Source organism: Myripristis murdjan, chromosome 8, assembly GCF_902150065.1.
Source record: "Myripristis murdjan chromosome 8, fMyrMur1.1, whole genome shotgun sequence".
Lineage (NCBI taxonomy): Eukaryota > Metazoa > Chordata > Actinopteri > Holocentriformes > Holocentridae > Myripristis > Myripristis murdjan.
Window position 1 is genome coordinate 31634178 of NC_043987.1, and position 16183 is coordinate 31650360.

General features: G+C 41.5%; 1 protein-coding gene and 1 pseudogene across 1 annotated transcript; both read left to right on the forward strand.

The window, feature by feature from the left end:
* Positions 1-870: 870 nt before the first annotated feature.
* Positions 871-5458, forward strand: LOC115363694 (keratin, type I cytoskeletal 13-like). The gene is made up of 8 exons (XM_030057972.1): positions 871-1284; positions 2401-2483; positions 2858-3014; positions 3210-3371; positions 3476-3601; positions 3713-3933; positions 4196-4270; positions 5398-5458. The coding sequence occupies exons 1-8, from the start codon at positions 871-873 to the stop codon at positions 5456-5458; spliced, it is 1299 nt and encodes a 432-aa protein (XP_029913832.1).
* A 4953-nt stretch (positions 5459-10411) lies between these two features.
* Positions 10412-13176, forward strand: LOC115363839 (keratin, type I cytoskeletal 50 kDa-like; annotated as a pseudogene).
* Positions 13177-16183: the final 3007 nt, after the last annotated feature.

The window sequence follows — 16183 nt, forward strand, 5'->3', positions numbered from 1 at the left end:
GCATTTACTAAGAGGTTTGTTTGAGACTTGCCAGAACTAGTATGTGGTGTAAAAGAGAGCAGAGATGAAAGCCAATCAGTCTCATACACTTAAACACACACACACACACACACACACAAACAAACCCACAAACACACAGATCAGCAGTATGTTTTAAAGGTTTATTGGACTTGAAATTAAGAAACTACCTCTAACCACGTGTTTAGGCTCCATGGTTCAGGTCTGCTTGTGCAGAAAAAAAGTCAAATTCAAATTCACACAGCTTTAATAGCAATATCATAACAGGCTTTTCTTTCATTTTAGCCATGTAATTTTTTTCGGATTCATTTTTGAATGAAACTTCATATGATGTAGATTTTTAAGCCTTGTGGAAAACAGCACAAAAACATGACTGTCCTCTGCATTACAGAAGTGTCTTCAGTCGACCTCAGTGCACAGAGGTATGAGGGCGTCTGGATGTTTCAGCCTCAGGCTGTGAATGTGAACTGACTGCACTGCTGACAGGTTCATCAGGTGAAGAGGCTTCTCCTAACAGCTGCAGCTGTACCCTCCCATTGCCCTTAGGGGCAGAGGTCATACCCCTGAGCCTAATCTGATGGACCAGCAACGAGAAAGGAGAAAGTGGTCTTAACTTGTGTGTTTAACATTCACAAACCCACCAGACCTGCTAGACCTCACCTGTTTAGCAGAAACTTGTTCTGCCCTGGGCTCAGTCGCTACCTCCTCGAGGATGTTTGCCATTCCAAGCTGTCCTCCCCCTTCCTCATTTCAAAGTATAAAAGGACCTTCTGTCACAGCAGGTCTTCACTCAGCCCTGTTTTCTCTGTCCAGAGCAGCAGCAGCACCAGCCGACCAGCCCAAGCTTCAGTGATGGCCACCTTCTCCAGCCGCAGCAGCTACGTGTCCACTGCCTCCCCCATGAGGAGCTCCATCATGATGGCACCTTCTTCTCGCCTCATGGGCACCATGAGAGCCGGCAGCGTTTACGGTGGAGCAGGAGGATCTGGAGTCCGCATCTCCCAATCCTCTGCCAGCTTCTCCTCCGCCGCCGCTGGTGGCAATGCAGCAGGTTTCAGCCTGGCCGATGCCATCGATGACAACAAGAAGGCCACCATGCAGAACCTGAACGACCGTCTGGCCTCCTACCTGGAGAAGGTCCGCAACCTGGAGAAGGCCAACGCTGAGCTGGAGCTGAAGATCAGGCAGTTCCTGGACAGTAGAACAGCTCCTGCGATGCACGACCACACCAGCTTCAGTGTCAGAATCAAGGATGTTCAGGGTCAGGTAAGAGCACAGCTGAATCCTCAACCAGTAGACACACACATGGTGGTTTCCAAAACTGAGACAAACTAAGTTAACAATAAAGTACCCATATTAGCTATCTAGGGAAACTAGTCAGCTGGCCCACTGACTTGTCAAGATCTTTAATATGTGAATGAAAAAAATAAGTCAGCGCTATTATTTTTTAACAAGACTTTATCTTTGCAAAACAAGCTAACTTGCACCCTGAAAACTTTCTTTGGCTCCAGCCTCTGAGATTCAACTCAACAAGCTTATTTCTGTCTCTAAGAACTATTGACAAAAAATTATAGTCTACAACAAAAGACATTTTCTTTTCAACAAAAAATGGCCAACATCTCTAAACATGAGGGCATTAGGACCTTGTGGGTGTATGAACACTGGGCTTTTGAATCTTACAGACACTAGACACCACATTGATGCTGCACATTTCAGACCATTGCTCTGTTTCACGCTGCTTCTTTGCCATTGGCAGTGTATAATTGTATTACAAAACACATTGATTTCAAATGCTGTAGGAATGTGGTGGAGTGGCAGGTCGGTCTGCTGAAGTGTCACTGAGCAAAACACTGCACACTCTCCTGCAATAATTTCTCAGTAAACAGGTTATATCAGAGGCCAAGTGTACCACTTCTTGTCTTATGTAACCTGAGAAAAAAGCAAACCTGGTCTGCATGTCAGGCTGTACATTTTATCTCAGACTAGTCACAGTGCATTTGCTTAAAAACACATTGACTTCAACAACAGGTTGTGCTGGAAGCCTGTAGTGCTTCTCTTGCAGAGCCTGAAAAGAGTTAATAAGTTGATCTTAATGAGAAGTTACTGATGTTAAAGATGACTTAACATACTGAAGATCCTGAAATGTTCAGCAGTAAAACACCAGATCAAACTTAAAATGATGCAAAAAAAAAAAAAAAAAAAAAAACAACAACAAAAAAAAAAAAAACAAATCAGGCCCATCTTCAGAGGTGTTACCTCTGCTTTTCAAAATCATGTCCTGTATTATAACTGGGTGATTTCACATTTAATAAACCCCTGCCAGTCAGAAAGCAGGTTGTTCATTGAGTGTTTTTTTTTTTTTTTTCCTTTATTCCCCCACAGATCTTCCTGGCTGCTCGTGACAACGCAGCCCTCGTCCTGGCTATTGACAACGCTAAGCTGGCTGCAGATGACTTCAAAGTCAAGTGAGTATGAACTTGTATTTTCAGTTGCTAATTTGTGGGCAAACTGTCCGTGTTTTTTAGGATCAATAAAGTTTCATATTCAGAGGAAAAGTCTTGTGTGAATAATAATTTAGTTTGAAGCATTTAGTTTTAGGAACCTTTTACTCATCCACTGTACAATGCTGGTAAGGGAATTCATAAAGGGCTTTAGGACATCAGCATAATCTGGCGCTACATACGAATATGACTGCATGTCATCAGCATAATAATGCAAGTTCACTCTATGATCACAAATAATGCCAAAAAGAATGTCATGCTTGTCTGAAACATCATTACCGAGGCTGACAAAATATGTTCTGTCAGTAAGCTGAGTGTGTCTTTTAATATATTTGCAGGTATGAGCACGAGCTGGCCATGCGCCAGTCTGTGGAGGCTGACATCGCCGGGCTGAAGAGTGTCCTGAGTGAGCTAATCCTGTCCAGGTCCGACCTGGAGGCCCAGATCGAGGGGCTGAGGCAGGAGCTTATCTACATGAAGAAGAACCATGAGGAAGTAAGTCAAGATGGTGGAGGTCAAATTTTCTGAATTTAGTCTAAAACTCCATGGAAATGAGAGAAATTTTCCCAAAATGTAGTATCTTTAGCTTTACACTAAATCATACATGCACACTTATTTCTAATCATACAACAGAGGTTCAGTTCCTGTTGATTTGTGCTGATGTGTTGACGTGTGCTGATGCTCCTGCAGGACCTGCTGGCTCTGCGCGCCCAGGTGGGACTGAAGGTGAATGTGGAGGTGGACGCTGCTCCTCAGGAGGATCTGTCTGCTGTCATGGCTGGAATCAGAGAGCACTACGAGAGCGTCGCCGCCAAGAACCGCAGAGACCTGGAGGCCTGGTTCCAGGCTAAGGTAAGTTTGGGATTGACCTGAAACTTTGTTCATTGATGAAAAGAGTCCCACCCTGCTGACTGGTATGATCATGTAAATGACTTGTGGTTTGCTTCAATCCACAGAGCAGCGAGCTGAATAAGGAAGTGGCTCTGAGCACCGAGACCCTCCAGTTGTCCAAGTCTGAGATCACCACAGTCAGACAAACCCTGCAGAGCCTGGAGATCGAGCTGCAGGCCCAACTCAGCATGGTGAGGCACAAAAAACTTTTAACCCAAAACAATTTCTGACTCCAAGACTAAATTTTTACAGTTTGCTCGCTTAAGAAGTCGCACAGTTCAGTCTTCCTCTTTTCCCAACAGAAAGCGTCGCTGGAGGGAACTCTGGCAGAAACCAAGAGCAGGTACGGCAACATGCTGGCAGCCTACCAGGGACAGGTGCTCGGCCTGGAGGAGCAGCTGGCCCAGCTGAGGGCCGACCTGCAGCAGCAGAGGCAGATGTACGCTGACCTGCTGGATATCAAGACCAGGCTGGAGCTGGAGATCGCCGAATACAGAAGGCTGCTGGACGGAGAGATTGCCAGGTAAAGTGGATTGTGCTTTTATTTAAAGGTGCTAGTTTTGGAAGCTCTGCCTCATTGGAGGCGAACCTCATTCTCTGTGTGGCTCATTCTGATTTACCAACAAAATATAACACAACAAAAATAAAACAGAGATTGAGCTGCAGGCTTGATCTCCAGGCTCTGCAGGGTCTGCAGAGTCTATGACACACTTGGTGGATGGATTCACAGTTATTTTGACTTATGTGACTGCCTGTCTGATCTTTTTTTTCTGATTGGTCAACAGTGTCTCCACAACCACTACAACCAAGAGGGTGGTGATAGTCCAAGAGGTGGTTGATGGGAATGTGGTCTCCACACAGTGAGATGTGCCAGACTCCGGAGCAGGAAGGATAAAGTAAAATCATTGTGTAGATTCACTACTCAATAAGCCACATTTCATTTCCTGGCAAATTATACCTTCCGAAAAATAAAGCAAATCTCTAAAACATCTGTGATGTCAAATGTGTGATCATTTTAACTGCAAGGAAATATACAAACCATTACTTTAAATTTATCATAATCATCTCACCACAAATACCATATAAAATAATGGAGTAGTATAAAATACAGAAGGCTGCTGGACGGAGAGATTGCTAGGTAAAGTGGATTGTGTTTTCATTTAAAAGAGGTAGTTTTGGAAGCTCTGCCTCACTGGAGGGTCAATGGTAGAAGGAGGCAAGAAAGACACAAGAGGGGAACAAAGGTCTTGGTCCAACCCAGGATGTTCCAGTTACATGGTAGGAGACACCATTAACCACCAGTGTTGTTAATCAGAGTAATAATCCACTGCAGCTCTTTCTTATCCACTGAAAGTCATGCCACAATAAGAATAAAACATTATAAGAACTATGATGCATTTCCTTAATAGATAGATAGATAGATAGATAGATAGATAGATAGATAGATAGATAGATAGATAGATTGTCCAGCAGATGGCAGCAGAGAATGTCAAGTTGGCATAATATGAATTTTTTGACCATCAAAGAGAGTGTGATCAGTCCCCCTGAGCACTATGTGCATTTTTATCATGTTATTTAAAGTCAAAGTTCATTTACTATACAAAAGTTTCAGGCTTGATAATAAGAATTACAAACATAAGATGTCAATGTGAAAAATAAAATGTGGTTTGTTTTGTATATGCTTAAAGACTAAGTGCATCATATTGTTGAAAATTATAGAAATTAAAATATCTAAAACTGGAAACAAAACTTCAAAGATCCTGATCTTCAGCAAATTTATCAAACTTGTTGAAAGTGTTTTTTGACTCATATAAAGGATTTGTCCTCAGAGATAGCTCTGATTTGCCTCAAGTTAAGGTTTGTGCTGAATTTTTTCAAGACCCCTGAACCCCTCAAATGAAGTTTTTTCAAGCTGGAGTCACAAATATTTTGACTTCAGTAAACACTTGGCTGCATGTCTGATCTTTGTTTTCTGATTGGTCAACAGTGTCTCCACTACAACCAAGAAGGTGATGATGGTGGTTGAACAGGTGGTTGATGGGAAGTGAGACGTACCAGACTCCAGAGCAGGAAGGAGAAAGTCTTCATCGTGTCGATTCACTCATCAGTTTCATTTACTGGCAAGTCTTAACCTTTCAAACAATAAAACGAGTCTGTAAAACATCTGTTGTGTCATATGTGTGATCATTTTAACTGTGAGGATATTCCCAAATGTATTTAGATTAAATTTTATGACTAAATCTTGAATTGAGGAGGAGAGCAGCGGTGTGCACATCAAGGGGGAGCTGGGCCAGATAAGAAATTATAAGAACTACAGAATGTGAAAAATAGGAGGTATAAGAAAAATGTTCCTTTTTAACAGTTACTATTTCATTTTGGAAATAAAGTCTTCAGTTTGAAGATGTCTCATTAACATCATTGGCAATTTAAGTCCATCCACTTCAGATTGTGAAGAGAATAAACTTAATTAACCAAAAAAATGATTTTTTTTTTTTTTTTTTTTTTTAAAGAGTCAGTATAATTCATTATAATTTAGTTTTTACTGTCTCTGAAGCATCACCACCAAGACCAAGCCATCACACATCTAAATCCTGTAAACTTACTTTGAGTTTGCACTTGTCAGTCTTTTGTTGGCCAAACTGAGATTCTTCAATAAAAATGCAGTCTGACAGTGTTTCTGTTTCTCTGGTGTTTTCATTTAACTGACAGTCAAATGGAGTCAGTAACACAGAGCTTGATACAGCAGTATGTTTCAACAGAAACAGTGTGAGAGATAATAATGAGGTCCAATCAGACAAGCCTGTATTAGCTCTGTCAAAATTTGTACCCAAAAGGCCAGAAGTGCCTGGTGAATAAGTCAGATAGATGGTGTGTAATGAAAACAAAATTAACTGTGGTTCAACACCATAAGACTTTACTGAAGAAAAATTTTCCCATTCCTTTTAAATATGTGGGTGTTTTGACAGTTTCTTTTACACTGAGCTGTTAATGTTGGAAACTATTTCACTTTCTCTCTCTCTCTCTCTCTCTCTCTCTCTCTCTCTCTCTCTCTCTCTCTCTCTCAGCTTGTTTTATGTTCTCTGCCCTTTTACATGTCCAAAATATATCAATCAGCAAATATATAATGAACAAATTTTTGAAATACAGGAAGTATGGTCCACAACACAACAACAGTCCCTAAAATCAACAATGAAACTTCTTTTTTCAGCAAGTCTTATTTACATTCTTTGTTGTTCATCTCGTGTTGACTGACTTGGTTTGAGTTGACAAAAGAGCGGAGGGCCCTACACCCAAACATAAATGCAGCAGCACACAGTCCAATGAGTCCAATGTACAGACCTGAAGCTCACACTGGGGAAATGAAACGGCCACTGAATGAACACATGGCCAAACACAGGAGGGCTAAATGGGTGGAATTTTGTTGAAAATCTGAGCTCAAGCAGCATCACATGAAATATTAATTGTTTCAGTGCCCTGTCACCCTCCAGGATCTGGACACCAGTTTCCCAGTGTCAATATTACAATTTGGAAATAACTAAAATGACATGAAAAATGTGTTTGTCTGACCGTGGTGTGTATGTAGGAGGGCTTTTATGGGCATTTATGCTTTTTATGTTAGGCTTTGAATTTTAAGTCAAGCACTTACCATGACCACTTCAAATTAATTCAGCTGCACTCTCACATGCTGGCAAATACCAGATATAGAGTTTCTCCAATTATCCAAGCAATGTGCTGTCCATGTGGTGCCACTGCTGGCATTTCTCTGTCTCTACCAGTAGCAGTGACACTCTGTCAGTGTTTTGATTTATTTTTATTAAGGCTTATTTTCCCCCAAAATAGTGTTGTGATATACAAAGAGAATAAATAAAACAAAAAACTAAGAGTAAGAAAGCAGACAAAACAGAACAAACAAACAAACAAGCAACAAAAAGGGGTAAATAAAACAAAAACAAAATAAAACATAATAGGGCATATAAATTAAGACAATGAAATACAAAGCTGTACCACAAGTAGACTGAATTTAACCAAACAAAAAGGAGGTGGGTGGTCAGGTGCGGGTCCTGTTACTCCCCGAGGTCCCCCTTTAACTTAACTAAGTGGTCCAGAAATGGCTGCCACGTCTGGCGGAATTTCTTGAAACTCTTCATCATATCATATCGTACTTTCTCCATATGGAGCACAGAGGTGAGTTCCGTTAGACATGTCCTGAAAAGGGGTACCATTTCTGATTTCCAGAGTCCTAATATCAGTTTCTCCACTATTATCATTCCATACATAATGGTTTTCTGGACAGGGAAGCTATAAGTCATTAAAGACAGAGAGTAACCAAACAGCGCCACCTCTGAGTCAGATTTAAACACACAGTGATACATTTCAGAAAACCATTTAAATATTTTACACTAAAAATCATACAGCCGTGGACATGTCCAGAAAAGGTGGCCTGGAGAGCCATCAGGAGACTTGCACCGATCACATAAAGAAGAAACAGAGGGTAGATTCTATGTAACTTAATTTTTGAATGATGAAGACTGTGCAAAACCTTAAACTGAATTAACTGATGTCTGGCATTAATAGAACAGTGCTGAATCCTGCTGAGGCTCTCCTCCCAAACATTATCATTGATTTGTGACCCCAGCTCCTTTTCCCAAGCAGTCTTTAAATAATGAGTGGAGCAGTTCACTTTATCCAAAAATACCATTACAAAATCTGAAATAAGATATATATATATATTTTTTTTTTATCAGGAGGGCCAAGCAAAAGTCTATAAACCTTACTTTCCTCCAGGAGAGATTGGATATGTTTTGATGAGCATAATTCCTGACATGTAGGTATCTAAAAAATTTGTTGATGGAGGAGAGAACTTGTCTTTCAACTGGGTAAATGAGGCAAACCGTTTGTCGACTTATAGGTCTTTCAAAGTGAATATACCATAGCATTTATACGGGCCAACATAGAAAGAGGGAAAGTACGCCACTTGCCAATATCTCCTTTCAAGCTGTCCACCTTATCATGCAAATTTAATTTGAAAATTAATTTAGGGTCTTTTGGCAAAATTACTCCAAGATACTTCAGATTATCTGTAATTTTGAAAGGTAAATTATGCAAGAATTCTGCCTCAAGATTATCACCAAGGGGCATGAATTCACTTTTTGCCAATTAATTGTATACCCAGAAACATCACCAAATGACATCTCCAAGATGAATTGGTTTGAGAGAGTGATGTTGTCTAATAATAATAGCTAGAGGCTCAATAGCAATGGCAAAGAGGAGTGGGATGAGGGGACAGCCTTGGCATGTTCCACAGTGATTTTTTTTTTTTTTTTTACTAGTTATTTTAAAGTCCTTAAAGGTTGTTTTTTTTTTTTTTTTTTTTTTTTTTTTTCAGCAGTTGAGAGTCATTTTGAGCCACTGCACTCAGGGTCACTGTGTCATTTTGCTCAGTCAGTTTTGTTTTATAACAGACACCAGAGTGTTATCCACCTATTTATTCTGACCTAAAATAAATAAATAAATGAATTCATTCATTTAAAAATCCATCCACATCTTCAGAGAAAAGAATATGGCCTCCTCTTGACTGGTATGTCACCTCCCAGTCAGTGCATCCATAAGAGGCCCACAGGGTCTCAGCGGCCTCCTCGTTCCACCGCAAAACCTTTTCTCTGACCACACTCTCCCTTTCTGGCTTTGTTCCTCAGGCAAGTACTAAATAGCATAGTGATCGGGTTTAAGGGCTGTTTCTGTTGTGGTTTATTTGCATTTTTCACATTGCAGTAGCAGAGGTTGATTGTCTCATCCCCTCTGCAGCCACATTATGTATTTCTAATTTATACTGAACTGGCAACTATTGAAGTAACTGAGAATTAGAAAGGGGGATTCAGCTGCATCATTCTCCATATGATCAGCTGACTCTCCTGACATCAGCTGACCAAATTTTTGGGATAGATTACATGTATGTATGAGGGTCCACAGTGGTGTAGTGGTAGTTGATGAGGTCAGTTTACAATTACGGAGCTGGGTAGGTCACTAAGGAGGAAGTGGGCATACTCCTCTAAATATTTAAATGGCTCTTTGCCTCATGTTTTATTTACACACACACACACACACACACACACACACACACACACACACACACACACACAACCTGCCCCTGTGTTGTTGCTGATATCACAACCCAGTCCAAATTCATCTAAACTCGGTTCTCTGTTAGCAATAGTATCATCAATCCATTGGATTCAAACCCAGGATGATGTGGTCAGGACTCAACCTTGTCAAGTGGTACATGCTTTTGCCAGGTGAGCCACCAGGGCGACCCCACGCCTGTCCTTTGTGCTATGGACTTGAGATTGGATCACCTAAAACAAATTATAAAGATGTACCATAAAAAACTGCTTTAAAGTTAGGACCCTTGGAATAAACAAAAAAATTGAAGGTCCACATGGTTTTCATCATCAGCCTCAACTTTCACTTTTGCCATATGAACCATTAAAACCAGGTGTGAACAGGGTGAAGGTCTATGGTAAAGTGTTAACATGGAGCTTGCTTCAGTAATTACTTGAGCAGGTTGCAGCTCCGTGGCATGAGGATGTCTTGATGTTCAGGCTTCAGGCTGTGAATGTGGACTGACAACAGGATCCATTGATCAGGTAAAGAAGAATGCTCTAAAACCTGCAGCTGACGTTCCCAACCCAACACACTGCTGGGGGCAGAGGGGTCAAGGTCTTGCAAATGATTTGCTGGACCAAGAATGGGGAAAGTGGTCATAACAGAATGTGTTTTACAATCACAAACCCATTGGACCTGCTAGACCTCACCTGTTGAGCAGAAACTTGTTCTGCCCTGGGCTCAGTGGCTATTCCCTTGAGGATATTTGCCATTCCAAGCTGTCCTCCTCCTTCCTCATTTAAAAGTATAAAAGGACCTTCTGTCACAGCAAGTCTTCACTCAGCCCTGTTTTCTCTGTCCAGAGTAGCAGCACCAGCCGACTAGCTCAAGCTTCAGTGATGGCCACCTTCTCCAGCCGCAGCAGCTACATGTCCACTGCCTCCCCCATGAGGAGCTCCATCATGATGGCACCTTCTTCTCGCCTCATGGGCTCCATGAGAGCCGGCAGCGTTTACGGTGGAGCAGGAGGATCTGGAGTCCGCATCTCCCAAGCCTCTGCCAGCTTCTCCTCTGCCGCTGCTGGTGGCAGTGCAGCAGGTTTCAGCCTGGCCGATGCCATCGATGACAACAAGAAGGCCACCATGCAGAACCTGAACGACCGTCTGGCCTCCTACCTGGAGAAGGTCCACAACCTGGAGAAGGCCAACGCTGAGCTGGAGCTGAAGATCAGGCAGTTCCTGGACAGCAGAATAGCTCCTGCGATGCACGACCACACCAGCTTCAGTGTCAGAATCAAGGACGTTCAGGGTCTGGTAAGAGAACAGCAGACTTCAGTGACAGGTTGTGTTGGAAGCCTGTAGTGCCTCTCTTGCAGAGCCTGAAACGAGTTAATCATAATGAGAAGTTAGTGCTGTTAAAGATGACTTAACATACTGAAGTCAGAGAGCAGGTTGTTCATTCAGTGTGTTTTACTTTATTCCCCACAGATCTTCCTGGCTGCTCGTGACAACGCAGCCCTCGTCCTGGCTATTGACAATGCTCAGCTGGCTGCAGATGACTTCAAAGTCAAGTGAGTATGATGATAATAGTGAAAAGGTTTGGAGGAGCAGCAAAAATTGGTTTCTACAGTTTTTATTGTCTGCTTTAAGTCTTTTTGCAAATTTACATAAAGGTTTTTATCTGTTGGATTCTGTGTCTTTTGCTATTTCCTGTTGTCACTCTTCGTCTTTATTAATCTTGAGAAACTACTTAAGAGTAAAATTGTGGTATGAATATAAACTTTTCAGAGAAACACATGTTTCAGTGTAATTGAGAAAATTGTTGTGTTTTCATTCCATCTAGGAGCTCCTTGATGAAAACAGTCTCACCTCTTGCTGTTGAGACTCTTTTATTGGGCTTTTTCTCAGGTTGACATTTTTTTTTACCATGCATGTCTTTCTGAGTGTGTCTTTTAATATATTTGCAGGTATGAGCATGAGCTGGACATGCGCCAGTCTGTGGAGGCTGACATCGCCGGGCTGAAGAGCGTCCTGGGTGAGCTCAACCTGTCCAGGTCCGACCTGGAGGCCCAGATCGAGGGGCTGAGACAGGAGCTTATCTACATGAAGAAGAACCATGAGGAAGTAAGTCAAGATGGTGGAAGTCAAATTTTCTGAATTTAGACTAAAACTCAATAGAAATGAGAGAAATTTTCCCAAAATGTAGTAACTTTAGCTTTACACTAAATCATACATGCACACTTATTTCTAGTCATACAACAGAGGTTCAGTTCCTGTTGATTGGTGCTGATGTGTTGATGTGTGCTGATGCTCCTGCAGGACCTGCTGGCTCTGCGCACCCAGGTGGGACTGAAGGTGAATGTGGAGGTGGACGCTGCTCCTCAGGAGGATCTGTCTGCTGTCATGGCTGGAATCAGAGAGCACTACGAGAGCGTTGCCGCCAAGAACCGCAGAGACCTGGAGGCCTGGTTCCAGGCTAAGGTGAGTTACATCATGCCGTTTTTTAAAATGTCGCCTTTCTCAGCAGCAAATTCATGGTATATACTACTATTTCAGATTTCTTAAGCCTTACAAACACTGCTACGCAAATGAAGATCAGTTAATGGCATGTTATACACAGTATGTGATTTGTTCAGATGCAATGAAGGTGTGAACGTGGCATGTTTTCATATATTCCAAAATCGAGCTTTTAAAGTTGAGATTGAGACCAGGAAGATTGTCCACCATAGCTGTCACTTTGGAGTGTAACCATTCATCAGTTTATTCAAATAGCTACATTTAGGGACTGACCAGACATTTTGTTTACTGTGCTGCTGACTGTTATAATGATTATAATGACTTTGCTTCAATCCACAGAGCAGCGAGCTGAACAAGGAAGTGACTCTGAGCACCGAGACCCTCCAGTTGTCCAAGTCTGAGATCACCACAGTCAAACAAACCCTGCTGAGCCTGCAGATCGAGCTGCAGTCCCAACTCAGCATGGTGAGACACAAAAAATTTTAAACCCAAAACAGTTTCTCACTTCAAGACTAAATTTTTACGGTTTGCACGCTTAAGAAGTCACACAGTTTGAGTCTTCCTCCTGTTTTCCCAACAGAAAGCGTCACTGGAGGGAACTCTGGCAGAAACCAAGAGCAGGTACGGCAACATGCTGGCGGCCTACCAGGGACAGGTGCTCGGCCTGGAGGAGCAGCTGGCCCAGCTGAGGGCCGACCTGGAGCACCAGAAGCAGATGTACGCTGACCTGCTGGATATCAAGACCAGGCTGGAGCTGGAGATCGCCGAATACAGAAGGCTGCTGGATGGAGAGATTGCTAGGTAAAGTGGATTGTACTTTCATTTAAAGGTGGTGGTTTTGGAAGCTCTGCCTCATTGGAGGAAAACCTGATCCTCAGTGTGGCTCATTCTGATTTATCAACAAAATATGACACAACAAAAATAAAAAAGAGATTGAGCTGCAGGCTTGATCTCCAGGCTCTGCAGGGTCTGCAGAGTCTATGACGCACTTGGTGGATGGATTCACAGTTATTTTGACTTATGTGACTGCCTGTCTGATCTTTGTTTTCTGATTGGTCAACAGTGTCTCCACAACCACCACAACCAAGACGGTGGCGATAGTCAAAGAGGTGGTTGATGGGAATGTGGTCTCCTCTTCAACACAGTGAGATGTGCCAGACTACAGAGCAGGAAGGATAAAGTGAATTCATCGTGTACATTCACTACTCAATAAGCCACATTTCATTTACTGGCAAATTATACCTTCCGAAAAAATAAAGCAAATCTCTAAAACATCTGTGATGTCAAATGTGTGATCATTTTGCCTACAAGGAAATGTCCAAACAATTACTTTAAATTTACCACAACCATCTCACCATGGTTGCCATATAAAATTCTGGAGGGTTGATGGTAGAAAGAGTCCACACACTACAAACTACAAGAAGACATTTTAATCTATAAGGATTCTCATCGGGTCAAACTGTAAGGAGTCATGAAATGAAGCATATTTGCAGGTTTACATCTGATCATCTTTGTTTTAATGATTTCAAGCTTCAGTTCACAATGCAAATCTTCACTTTGAGAATGTCTTTTCAGTCTTAGTAACCACTGAACTTCTGACTGTAATGAGAAGAAATTTTATAAAGAATAGAAACATAATAGGCTATTGGTTTTCGTTTCTGTGTCTCTACAACATCACCAAGACCAAGACCATCATGCAGGCTTGCCTCAGCGAATGAGGCAAACCTGTCATCTAAATCCTGTGAACTTAGTTAAGTTTGCACTGATGGGTGGCCTTTGGTGTTCAATAATAATTAAGTCTGGCAATGTTTCTATGTTTCACTTGTTTTTTATGGATGTCAAAAATGTATGTTCCTTTGTGGAGAATTATCTCTCCTCCTAATAGAAACAAAATGACATACCATCTGCGGAAAAGCTTAGAATCAGACTTATATTTGTATTGAAAAACAAAATAGATACAAAAATTATTTGGGCTTGTAAGTGTGTCTGGTATAGTACAGATGCAGGGAGTGGCTGAGGAGATGGTCTCAATTTCTTTGGACAATCCCTTACAGATATTCAACAGAAAGTCAATTGACATACATGTTTAATACCAGCAAGAGTTCAGCAGAATATCAATAAGGCCTAAATGAGATTTCAACAACATATTGACATATCTACTGACATTCTGTTGTATGAGTTTGCTGAATTTTATCAAACATGTCGGCCAAGTGAACATTATTGCTGTTATGGGCAAAATACATCAATGGTGAAAAGCAAACAAAATAAGAATATACACAAAATGACACTCATTAAGTTGCTCAAATGGAGCAATTTTATGTATGTATATAGTACAACTCTGAAATGTAGTTTTATACTCTATAATTTAGTCCATAAAATCTAGGGTAAAATTTAGGGTCTTTTGGCAAAATTACTCCAAGATACTTCAGATTATCTGTAATTTTGAAAGGTAAATTATGCAAGAATTCTGCCTCAAGATTATCACCAAGGGGCATGAATTCACTTTTTGCCAATTAATTGTATACCCAGAAACATCACCAAATGACATCTCCAAGATGAATTGGTTTGAGAGAGTGATGTTGTCTAATAATAATAGCTAGAGGCTCAATAGCAATGGCAAAGAGGAGTGGGATGAGGGGACAGCCTTGGCATGTTCCACAGTGATTTTTTTTTTTTTTTTACTAGGAATTTTAAAGTCCTTAAAGGTTTTTTTTTTTTTTTTTTTTTTTTTTTTTTTTTCAGCAGTTGAGAGTCATTTTGAGCCACTGCACTCAGGGTCACTGTGTCATTTTGCTCAGTCAGTTTTGTTTTATAACAGACACCAGAGTGTTATCCACCTATTTATTCTGACCTAAAATAAATAAATAAATGAATTCATTCATTTAAAAATCCATCCACATCTTCAGAGAAAAGAATATGGCCTCCTCTTGACTGGTATGTCACCTCCCAGTCAGTGCATCCATAAGTGGCCCACAGGGTCTCAGCGGCCTCCTCGTTCCACCGCAAAACCTGTTCTCTGACCACACTCTCCCTTTCTGGCTTTGTTCCTCAGGCAGCTACTAAATAGCATAGTGATCGGGTTTAAGGGCTGTTTCTGTTGTGGTTTATTTGCATTTTTCACATTGCAGTAGCAGAGGTTGATTGTCTCATCCCCTCTGCAGCCACATTATGTATTTCTAATTTATACTGAACTGGCAACTATTGAAGTAACTGAGAATTAGAAAGGGGGATTCAGCTGCATCACTCTCCATATGATCAGCTGACTCTCCTGACATCAGCTGACCAAATTTTTGGGATAGATTACATGTATGTATGAGGGTCCACAGTGGTGTAGTGGTAGTTGATGAGGTCAGTTTACAATTACGGAGCTGGGTAGGTCACTAAGGAGGAAGTGGGCATACTCCTCTAAATATTTAAATGGCTCTTTGCCTCATGTTTTATTTACACACACACACACACACACACAACCTGCCCCTGTGCTGTTGCTGATATCACAACCCAGTCCAAATTCATCTAAACACAGTTCTCTGTTAGCAATAGTATCATCAATCCATTGGATTCAAACCCAGGACGATGTGGTCAGGACTCAACCTTGTCAAGTGGTACATGCTTTTGCCAGGTGAGCCACCAGGGCGACCCCACGCCTGTCCTTTGTGCTATGGACTTGAGATTGGATCACCTAAAACAAATTATAAAGATGTACCATAAAAAACTGCTTTAAAGTTAGGACCCTTGGAATAAACAAAAAAATTGAAGGTCCACATGGTTTTCATCATCAGCCTCAACTTTCACTTTTGCCATATGAACCATTAAAACCAGGTGTGAACAGGGTGAAGGTCTATGGTAAAGTGTTAACATGGAGCTTGCTTCAGTAATCACTTGAGCAGGTTGCAGCTCCGTGGCATGAGGATGTCTTGATGTTCAGGCTTCAGGCTGTGAATGTGGACTGACAACAGGACCCATTGATCAGGTAAAAAAGAATGCTCTAAAACCTGCAGCTGACTTTCCCAACCCAACACACTGCTGGGGGCAGAGGGGTCAAGGTCTTGCAAATGATTTGCTAGACCAAGAATGGGGAAAGTGGTCATAACGGAATGTGTTTTACAATCACAAACCCATTGGACCTGCTAGACCTCACTTGTTGAGCAGAAACTT

Coding starts and splice junctions, on each gene's coding strand:
- LOC115363694 (XM_030057972.1), top strand. CDS start 871: ATGGCCACCTTCTCCAGCCGCAGCAGCTACGTGTCCACTGCCTCCCCC. Junction 2,484..2,857: donor GCAGATGACTTCAAAGTCAA/GTGAGTATGAAC, acceptor ATATATTTGCAG/GTATGAGCACGAGCTGGCCA. Junction 3,015..3,209: donor TGAAGAAGAACCATGAGGAA/GTAAGTCAAGAT, acceptor ATGCTCCTGCAG/GACCTGCTGGCTCTGCGCGC.